The 11,572-nt window shown below is 37.1% G+C and overlaps 1 protein-coding gene across 17 annotated transcripts in view; it reads right to left on the bottom strand.

The window, feature by feature from the left end:
• Window positions 1–8,145: 8,145 nt before the first annotated feature.
• Window positions 8,146–11,572, bottom strand: part of DCUN1D4 (defective in cullin neddylation 1 domain containing 4) — a 144,116-nt gene continuing 140,689 nt past the window's right edge. For all 17 annotated transcript variants that reach the window (XM_077136834.1, XM_077136836.1, XM_077136848.1 and 14 more), the window contains one exon: window positions 8,146–11,509. In XM_077136834.1, the coding sequence (XP_076992949.1) occupies window positions 11,454–11,509 (56 nt within the window). In that variant the 3' untranslated portion in view covers window positions 8,146–11,453. The remainder of the gene's footprint in view (window positions 11,510–11,572) is intronic.

Genomic DNA, 11,572 nt, shown 5'->3' with positions numbered 1-11,572 from the left:
TTTACTAGAGTCCTTTAAAAGGGGAAACATTTTGGAGAAACCTGGTATGCAGACACTTGAAGAACAATTGCTTCAGAACTGACAGAGACATGGAGAGGCTTAGTGAGCTGACAGAGCCAACATAAGACCTAGATGTTTGGAAATGCAGAGCCCAGCAGACGCTGCCATGTGCCTTCCCATGATATGCTAAGCAGGCCAGAACCTGGAGAGAGCCACGAGAAGCCAAGAGATGAAACCCAGCCTTGAAGAATCCAAGTGAGGAACCCCCACAGGAAACAAAGGCTGAAGCAATGGGCCCAGGAGCAAAGGACCAGTAGTTGCCAGCCATGTGCCTTCCCAGATGACAGAGATGTTCTGGATGGCATCAGCCTTTCTTGGGTGAAGGTAACCTCTTGTTGGTGCCTTAATTTGGACATTTTTACAGCCTTAGAACTGTAAACACAACTTATAAATAAGTTCCTTTTTTAAAGCAAACCAATGCACAGCTGCTCAGCAACAGCCTTATTCAGGAAACTCACCTTTTTGGCTGAAGCATAATCAATCCCTAAACACTCCAACTTCTGAAAGTCTGTTAATCCCTGAATTCTATACTTCCTAAAACTCTGTATAAACCAGTGGCTTGCTTTGTTAAAAAAAAAAAAAACTTTGTATTATAAACACAGCTATCGCTTGTTTTGCAACTGATATATTCAGTTTTTTTGTTTCAGATATTGGCCTCTTCTCTCACTCTTCATCATCTCTTTTTTTTTTTTTTTAATTGGGACATACATGTGTTTAAAAGAAAGAAACCAGGACCCAATATCTCCCTCTAGCTATTTATCATAGAATTTTCCTCTCTTCAGAGCCATATAACTTGAAAGTGTAGTCCATGATCCCTCTCTGTACTTGTACCCTCACTTATCGCCCTGTCTCTACCTTGCAATCAGACTTTTGTTGCCATGGTTCCTCTAAACAGGTTCTAAATTTGCTAGCCACCTTCGAACTGCCAATCCAATGTAACTTTCACTTTCCTTTTCTGCTTGACCTAAGGATTTGACATTGTTTATCACTTCTTAAAATTTCTCCCTTGCCCTTTGTGCCAGCAGTTCTCTTGGTTTTCTTTCTGTCTTGGCTATTTGGTTGCAACTTATTTGTCTCCACTGATGGTTGATTTTCCCCAGGCCTCCACCCTCGGTCATTTGCTCTTCTCACCATATACTGTTTCTTTGGATGTGCTCATCCAAACTTATGTCTTCACCATCTGTTACCCATTGATGACTCCCAAGTCCATGCCTCTAACACAGGCTCCTCTGCCGAACTCCAGGTCTGTATATCTAACCAACTACTGTCTCACCTTGGAAGTCCAACAGGCACAAGTTAGATGCCCCAGTCCCCTTCCCTTGTTTCTCCTCAGCACACACACGCACACACACATTCTCTTTTCACACCACTCTGTATTCAATCATCCAAGCCAGTATCCTAGACTCTTACCACTTCCTCACTTCTCAAACAGTTGGTTTCCAAAATCAGAAGCCTCTAACTCCTTACTCTTTCTTTTCTACTCTAAATCTACCAGGCATCCTTGACCACAGCCTAGAATACAATGCCCTTTTAATGGGTCCCTTGGCCTCTCACCTGTCCCCATTTCTTAGTATCCTTCTATTTTATTGTCAGAGTGATCTTTTGAAGTAAAAATCTAATTGTGTCCCCCCCTTCCCTAACTGGCCCAACAATCTTTGGCATTAAGTCTAAATCCCAAGGCATGGTGAATATTGTGCTTCCAGCTATCTCTCTAGCCTTGTGCCTCATGACAACTCACCAAGAACCTTTACATTCACCAAAAGCAACTCCTTGTTCTCTCTGCTGTTTCTTGCCATTCTGTCTTTGCGTACTGTCCTCCCTACATAGAACATCCTTCTTCCACCGCAAGTCCTCATTCTTCAAAACTGTTAGTAAATGACTTTACTACCCACTTACTTCTCCAGCTCTCTTTCCCACTGAGGCTTGCCCTCCACTAAAATTCATTTCCTGTGTCTGATCCTAAAATTCATTTCCACCTCCTAGTACCTTCCCTTCCCACTCCTCTTCCAGAAGCTTGGGCTCTTCCTCCCATGGGTTGCCCTCCCTAATCTTCAAAAATGCCTGCTGGGCCTGGGAAGGGCAGTTCCTGGAAAACTGAACTTCCCAATGCCCAGCCCTGCAGTGAATGTGCTGGGAGCATTTTGCACCAGTAACTTCAATCTGGCCAAAGTGAGTAAGAAAGGCAATAAGAGCATCTGATGCCTGGTAGAATCCTCATACTGGTTTTACCCATAGTTGGACTTAGTGAACTTTGAGGATTTGGGAAGCAGTTCCTCTACAGGGAAACATGTTTATTATGTCCTACTTTATGTAGCTGCCTCAGCCCATTTCTATATCCTTTACCATTAAGTTTCCATCCTTTGTGTTGGCAAGTTCTTATCAATTTTATCACTATCTCTTGGTGACAACCATATACTCTTCAACCCTCAAAAGCTTGACCTGTCTGCTGCCTCTATTACTATCTTTGCATTTACTCCTACTCTTCTGTAATGAGAGCCCTATGTTGGTTCTCAAACTATTCCTATGAAGCTCTACTCTCTGAAAGGAACTCTCAGTAGGTATCTTTCTGGTCCATCCTTATAAGCAGCTCATGCCACCTACTACGGTTATAAAACCCCATCTAGTGATTCCTTCTAGTTCTTCAAACTGTTGATTTTCTTTCCCTTTATTCATCCCCTTTCTTCACACTTATAAACATAAATATCTATGTTGCCAGTTTCACCCAGGAATGCCACTTAAAAGATACTTTAAATTTTTTTATGTAGATGATGATTATGCTGAAAATCTGAAAATCAACCTCAATGTAAGGACTGGAAGGATGTATGGGCATTTTAAGACCGACAGAGTAAGTTGCTAAAAGGCATTTTTTTTTCAATGATTTGGGGAATATCTGTGATAGGATTATAGCCCTTGTCCAAGTCCTACTCTCAGGATGGAAAACAGGGGTTTGTAAGGGCAATTCAGTGGTAGAATTCTTGCCTGCCATGTGGGAGACCCGGATTTGATTGCCAGCCCGCGCGCTTCCCAAAAAACAAACAAACAAACAAATCCAACAAATGGTGCTGCAGTAACGGGACACTCACATGGAAAAATAATGAAATGCGACCCCGCCATATAGCATACAAAAAAAATGATGGAATACGGAGAAGCTGCCACAGGTTATGAAGCAAAAATGAATAATAATGAAGAGAGACAAAAAAAGCGCAGTGGCTTTCAAAGTATACTATTCAAAGTTGGGACCAAAATTTTTGAGAGAGTTAGTTCACTGGTAATAAGTACAGCTGCAACTCTCTATTATCACACATTTTTCCAAAGATCTCTAGAGAATATTGGTTAGTAATTTCAGATATTCAAATTTAGACAATTTTGCTATATCTCTGCTGGAAAGTGTCAGAGGAGAAAACAAACCCTCTTCAGCTTGCTTTCTCTCAGCCGGAATTCTTCACAATCCACGTTCTATGGAGAGTGATTGCAAAAGAATTTCTTTCAAAGGGCTGAATACATTTCTTCAAAGGCATTTACATTTTAAATGATGTTTTCAAAAAATTTCCATTTAATTACTACCATCAGTCTCTGTTTTGAATTATCATCTCCATAGCCCACTTAGTGATCGTGATTTCTAAGCAAGAACTTCTTTCTAGGCATTGGATGATTTTATTTTGTGTTAAAGCAAATGGAGGTAAGTGCTAAGAACAAATTCAGAGAGAAATTTTTTTTCCTATTGAGTGTGCCAGAAGTGGTGACTGTGCCCTATTTTAAATCATCTTCTGCCTTAAGCCTAGATAAGTAGAAAGATGGATGTGTTATTTCCTCACATGGTAGCTTTTGTTTTTCTAGCTGTAACAAAGTCCCACAGACAATTCATTTATGAAGGAATCATAAAAATTATTCTCTAATTTTTTGCCTAAAATTATGCTTCACACAGGATTTGGGGACAACATTCAAATTAGTCATTCTAGTACAACATCAACACACACTACAACAACCATGGGCAATGTCTTGCCTTTATGTAGTTTCAAATAAATCAAGAAAGTTGCTGTTCAGAAATAGCTAATTTTCTTCCTCACTTCAGTAGCCCTAGAAGTGAACCCAGGGATCTCCTTTTATGAATGATTTTTCATTTCACTCTGCTTTCCATCCTTTATTTTGAACACCTTGCTTACAAATGCCTTTCCTTTAAGGTTACCATTCTATCATTTTTTTTTCTTTGTTGGTGGAGTTATGGTTTGGACTGTGGCCCTCACCACCCCCACCCCCACCCCCAAAATATGTTCAAGTCTTAACTCCCAGGCCGATGAATGTGACCTCATTTGGAAACAGGCTCTTTTTTTAAGATAAATTAAAATGAGACTAGACTTGATCAAGGGAGACCTAATCCAGTATGACTGATGAATTTATAAGGGGAGATTGGACAGAGAGAGAGAAAAGAACTAAAACTGAGAACACCGTGATGGCTAAGAAGCCGCGGCCAGAGGCCAGGAGACACGGAACAGATTCTTCCCTGCAGACTTCAGAAGCATGGCCCCGTTGACACCTTGATTTTAGATTCTAGCCTCCAGAACTATGAGACATTAAATTTCTACTGTTTAAAACTGCCCAGTGTGTGATACTTAGTTATGGCAGCCCTAGGCAACCAATACAGTAGCTATGTTTACAATATACCTCAGCTGGGTTTTTGTGTGGGTACTAGTGATTGAGTCTCATCCTATTCTATCTTCTTTCCAACTACATTGCTAGAGAACTTTATTTCAATCACTGTCAGTTTATATATGGACTACTAGTATTGTCCAGTAGAATGTATCTCATGTTCCCATTTTCTATTACTGGCTACTGCACTTCATAACTTTCTACTGTTTGCCACACTCCAAGTTAAGGAGTCCTTGTTGTAAGGTTTCTTACTACCCATTCCTTTCCATCAATTTAGGATTGTTCTTCCCTTTATCTCTACCAATCATTCCACCTTTCTGGTTGTCAGGAAGAACAGAGATTTCCTTGGTTGGATTCGCAGCTTTTGTTTTGTTTTGTCTTTGGCATGGGTAGGCACCAGGAATCGAACCCGTGTCTCCAGCATGGCAGGCGAGAACTCTATCTGCTGTGCCACTGTGGCCCGCCCTGGATTCGCAGCTTTTGACCCAAATTACAGTTGAAAGAATGATCAGCATCACCAGTGTAAACAGTGAACAGGTCCTGGATTCCACTTTTTTAGGAATCTGCTTTTCTATCATCTCTCTTGCTTTCTAGAAATCTTAAAATCTGTATCATTTCCTCCTGGATTGTCTAATCTTTACAACCAATCTTTTAGCAACTAAAAGAATAAAATATCTAGGAATATATTTGACGAAAGATGTAAAGGATTTATACATGGTAAACTACAAAACATTGCTGAAAGAAACCAAAGAAAACCTAAATAAATGAAAGGGCATTCTGTGTTCATGGATTGGAAGATTAAATATTGTTAAGGTGTCAATTCTACTCTAATTGATTTACAGATTCAATGCAATCCCAATAAAAATTCCTATAGCCTACATTGCAGAAATGGAAAATCCAATCATCAAATTTATACAGAGGGTGAAAGAGTCCCTAAAAGGGAAAGTCATCATGAAAGAGATGTTGGAGGACTCACACTTCCTGATCTTAACATTTATCACAAAGCACAGTAATCAAAACAGCATAGTTCTGGCACAAGGACAGACTGATAGAACAATGGAATTGAATTGAGTTCAGAAATCAACCCTCACATTTATGGCCAACTGATTTTTTTTTTTGCTTGGGCAGGCACCAGGGATCAAAGCAGGGTCTCCGGCATGGCAGGCGAGAACCCTGCCTGCTGAGCCACCATGGCCCATCCCCAACTGATTTTTGAAAAGGGTGTCAACTCCACTCAACGGGAAAAATAATCTCTTCAACAAATACTATTTGGCAAACTGGACGTCTATATACAAAAGAATGAAGATGGACTCCTACTTCACACCATATACAAAATTCAACTAGGACTACCAAATTCCTAGCAGAAAATACACGGATGCATCTTCAAGACACTATGTTGGGCAAGAGTTTCTTAGAGTTTATATCTAAAGCACAAGCCAACAAAAGAAAAAAAGACAAATATGACCTTACCAAAATAAAAAATTTTTGTGCATCAAAGGATGTTATCACAAAAGTGAAATGATAATCTATACAATGGAAAAAATATTTGGAAGACATCTGGTAAGGATTTGATAGTATATATATATATATAAAATCCTACAACTCAACAACAAACCAACCAATTTAAAAATGGGCAGGGCGGGCCACCATGGCGCGGCAGGCAGAGTTCTCACTTGCCCGTGCAAAAAAGAAAAAAAAAGGGGGGGGGGACAAAAGACTTAAACAGACATTTCTCCAAAGGATATACAAATAGCCAATAAGCACATTAAAAGATAATGAACTTTATTAGACACTACAGGAATGCAAATCAAAATCACAGTGAGATACCATTTCATACCCACTAGAAAGGCTACTGTTAAAAAATGGAAACCAAGTGTTGGAGAGGATGTGGAGAAATAGGAACACTCATTCCTACTGGTGGGAAGGTAAAATGGTGCAGCTGGTTTGGTGGTTCCTCAGAAAGTTAGGTATAGAACTACCATGTGATCTGACAGTCTCACTCCTAGGTATATACTCAAAAAAATTGAAAGCAAGGACTCAAACAGATATTTGCACACCAATTTCATATTGGCATTATTCACAACTGTTACTAGAAAATGTTACTAGAAAGTAGTGCATCTAATGAATAATCAATAAAATGTCTATATGTATATAAAATAGATTATCATTCAGCTGTGAAAAAGAATGAAGACCTGATACATTTGACAAAACACTGATGAACCTTAAAAAAACTTCATGTTGAGTGAATTAAACCAGACACACAAAAAAAAAGGACAGGGCGGGCCACGGTGGCTCAGCAGGTAAGTGCTTGCCTGCCATGCCCGAGGACCCGGGTTCGATTTCCGGTGCCTGCCCATGTAAAAAACAAACAAACAAACAACAACAAAAAAGAACAAATATTGTATGATCTCACTGATAATAATTAGAATAAGCAAATCTAGAGAGCCAGAAACTAGAATACAGGTTACTAGAAGCCGTGGTAGGGGTAGGGAATGGGAATTTAATGCTCAACTGGTGGAGTTTGTTTGGGGTTATGGAAAATTTTTGGTAACGGATGGTGATGATGGTAGTACAATATTGTGAATATAATTAACAGCACTGAATTATATATTTGAATGTTTAAAGGGGGAATCCTTAGGTGTTTATGTTACTAGAATAAAATTTCTTAAAAAGATACATGACTGTACAACAGAAAAAAATGAACCCTAATATAAACTATGGACTATAGTTAACAGTATAATTATATTGTTGCATCAATTGTAGCAAAAATACCACACTAATGCCAAGCATTAAAAATACGGAAAACTGTGGGGGGCAGGGAGGGTGGTATATGGGAACTATTTTTTGCATGACTTTTCTGTAAACCTACAACTTCTCTAATTTAAAAAAGTAATAATAAAATAAAAAGAATGATCATTTTAAAAAAAGACTAAAAAGAGGCATGACAATTAAATGTAATGCTTATCCATGGATGAAAACTAAAATCGTGATCAAGAACATTATTGGCACAAATGGGGAGATTTTAAACTTGATTGTATGTTAGACAATGGTATTGAATCAAAGTTAAATTTTTTGAGTGTGATCACTGTATAGTGGTTACAGATGTATTCATTCTGAAATAATAGGTGTGAAGTGTCACGATGCTGTAATTTACTCTCAAATGGTTAAGAAACAAGTTGAGCTATTAAGAGAAGCATACATACACAAACATCCTGGTGGGAGAGGAAATGGGCAAAATATGTTAACTGGAAAATCTAGGGGACAGATATATAGGTGTTCATTATATTACTCTTGCATTTTTTCCGTAGCTTTGAAAAACTGTCCATATGAAAAGTTGTTAACAAATATAAAAAGAGTAACAAATGAAATACTATAAAGATCATCTTGGAAGGTTTTTGAAGAAAAAGCCATAGAAGAAAAGAATTCACAAGTCAGCTCTGAAACCAAACACAAATACCTTTTATTTGTGGGGTATATCATTTTACATCAATTCCATTAAAACCTAAAACCAGTTTGCTGTACTCAAGTTCGGTGGCATAACAGTATTTTAGTTAAGCTGGGAGTCACAGGACTTGCAGACTTTTATGAATGTAATGCAAATACTGACGACATGAAGCATTCACAGTTATAGGTTAGCTGTTGTTCACTTAACAGTAACCTCCGACAGAAATTATTTTATGAAACAAAAGCAACCCATGTTTTTGTCTCATTTACAGACACCCAACCTTTTAGTTGGTCAATGAATTCTATACATTTATTATACAACATATGAAAGATAAAAGAATAAGGCTTACAGAGGTATTTTAGCAGTTGTAAGAATAAAACCAAGGACACAAACTAACTTTTAAAGCTTTCTGTATAAACTTCAAAAGCATTGTTAAAATGGAGACTGAGGCAACAGAAATCGGTTGTTAAATCAAAATCTAGAGGTTTAGTTAGATTTTATAAAAAAAACTTCAGAGTTCATGCTTCAAAAAAAAGGTGCACTTTGCATTATTGTGGGTGTTTGTGGCAAATTAAATAATGGAATTTATGACCTACCATAGCAGTAAACATCTAAAAGTTGTATTCCATTATAACAGAGTATTATAATGTGGAGTTTAAAATACAATGGAAAGAGAGAAAAAGGCTGTATACTTAGGTACTAAAGAAGAATTCAAAGAAGGCATCTTAACTTATTTAACATTGGCCAGTAAATAAGTGCTCAATGATTGTTTGTCAGTTTTCCGTAACTTAGAGAAATTCTTAAGAAAAAGGATCTTGTCTTTTTTTTTTCTTTAAGTATCTTACTCTGTCTCACCCCTCTCTCTCCTCAAAAATAACTACATAAAATCAGGAAAAACATAAGAGTAAACACTCTGCAACCCAGCAATCACAGAGGTTCCACCCCACCCCTGCCCAAGGGCTTAAAGATTATTTGCAGTTTTCTAAGTATGCAAGATTACCCCTTTGGAATACTTTCATATCATACACCATGAAATAGTTTTTACTTGGGCTTTTACCCTACCATGAAAATGTTCATTTATATGAAATGTAACATCCCCCGCCCCACCCCTTGCAAGAATAATCTTTTTTTTTTAATTGTTTTATGATTACGTGTGCTTTCGTGTTTTAAAAATCCCCCAGGTTCTAACAGTAAATTTTGAAATAATTTCACCTGTAAATTGTGTTTGCTTTAAACACAACAATAGTTGATGAAATTTAAGAACTGTTGCTTTTAAAGTGTGATTTGTTAACTTCTTGGGATACTTATGAAAATGAATCAAGTTCCCCACAAACGAAATCTGCCTATGGCCAATCAGTGCTGTAACACAAACACATCTATAATGATCTCTTTTGACAGAGTGGTCTCAATAGCTGTTGCTTGCCATAAACAATTTCTACTATTTTCAGATACTAATTTGTGCAAACTGGATTTTAAATTTGTAAAGTAGAAGTGAGTTTACAAACAAGGAATGATTAAGTATGCTTAGTCACTACAGAGTTTGTGAAACTTCTGCTTTATTTCACAGCAAACCAAACTTTTCTATTTGGTAAAGAAAGGAAGTAGTTGCATTCTACCATACATGATTTTTTATATGCACACACACTGTATATACATACAAAATTTCTGTCTTTGGTGGTTCAGTTAGAAAAAAATAATCTGAAAATCTGAACACTGTTTACAAAGAAACTGTGAAATAGTGGTCAAGAGTAGCATTGTCTGTGTGCTTTATTCACTCAATGTCATTTAAAGGTTCATATTTAATCTAAATGACTTTTTGGCCAGATTTCAAAATAATCCAAATCTCTTCTAATCATTACATGTTCAGTCATGAGTCTTGCTCACATAGCGTTCACTTGTTCAAATGCACCAGTAGTTTTATACTTGGCTAAATCATTAGATTTTTATGTTTTCCCAAAACCTTAGGGACTGAATTAGTCATTCAATAGCACCAGATAGTTGGGGGAAAAACATGTTCACTATGCATATCTCCTAAAGAACAGTAAGGCAAACAAAACCAGACATAAAACACAAACCTAAAAATACCTTCCTGCTGACTCTTGTTTCCTCATTCACATAAATAATGGCTATAACCTTTCTATACAAGTTACTCAGGTAATCAGGAGTGACCCCTCAAAGGAAAGGTCCTATCATGTAATAGATTTAACTCAATGCTGGTGGTCTTGTGTCCACTGCCTGCAATGGACATTTTGCAGTAAAAGCCTAGCTTAAAAAAAAAAATAAAAGGAAAGAAAGAAAGAAAGAAAATCAAGCCTTTTGTTTATGATATCATTCTTTTTCCAAAAAGCTAGAAAATTAAACATGAGAGCTTACTAAAAATTTAAGCCAAAACTAAAAGTACTCTGCAGTTACGAATTGCCAGCAAACCATTAGGTGTTCATGGAGGAGGTAAAATAAATTTTATACTTAGAATGTCATGGAAAGCATCAGCAGACCAAGCAGTGACTAAAAGAATGCAAAAGGAAAAAAATAATAAACTGCTAAATAAAGTTTAGAAGAATTTAAACCCTATTTTTTTAAAAGTGCAATTTTAATTTGTTCATTTGTACCTATAACCAAACTACTACAGTAATATTAAAACAAACAAACAAACAAAAAACCTTTACTTTGCATGGTGGAAATGATTTGTAGCATGGTACATGCCTATATGTTAAAATAATTACAACTTTCATCATTTTAAAACACTACTATTAAGTAAACCAAAATAACATTTGAAATATGTCCTGAAAAATTACATTTCCCACTTTCTTCTAAAAGTTGGCCTCTTAAGCAATAAGGTTATTTCTGGCAATGTATGCTCATGGTAATAGTTGTTTTGTCTTGTTTTCTGAAATGCTACGTATGAGACCAAATAAAATATAATAGGTTCATTTGAAAAAAGGGACTAGAAATATGCCACAAAATTATTTTTACAATACAGTTTTGCAGAATAATTTCTAGGTGAAGCTTCTTCTTTTTATACACATATACAAAATTTAAACAGCAATATACACATAATCACAGTGAGGACGTTGGCAAATTCACCAATCTGTAGTGTAAATACAAACTGCAAAGCAGCTTTCCAAGAGAACAATGCTACACAGCAAGCAGAGCTGGCCCATTCAAGCAAACACCAAAACATCCCTGAAAAAGGGAGACAGTGCAAGAAAAGCAGCATGCGCTTTGATACAAACAGCAATTTATGGCTAATGGTTGACATAACTGCGGTAACAGTGACTCTCTCGCTGCAATGCATGAAGTCCTATGACATCTGTCTGTCTTTATACCACTCCACAAACTCGTCCAACAAAACTGGCCCTGAAGAGAGAGGGAAAAAACAAGGCCATGAGGCTTTTCATAATGAGAAGTTGTTCAAATGTA

This window comes from Tamandua tetradactyla, chromosome 19 (assembly GCF_023851605.1).
Source record: "Tamandua tetradactyla isolate mTamTet1 chromosome 19, mTamTet1.pri, whole genome shotgun sequence".
In the NCBI taxonomy this organism is placed as follows: Eukaryota; Metazoa; Chordata; class Mammalia; order Pilosa; family Myrmecophagidae; genus Tamandua; species Tamandua tetradactyla.
Note: the sequence above shows the minus strand (reverse complement) of the source record. Positions and strands in the feature narration are given on the sequence as shown.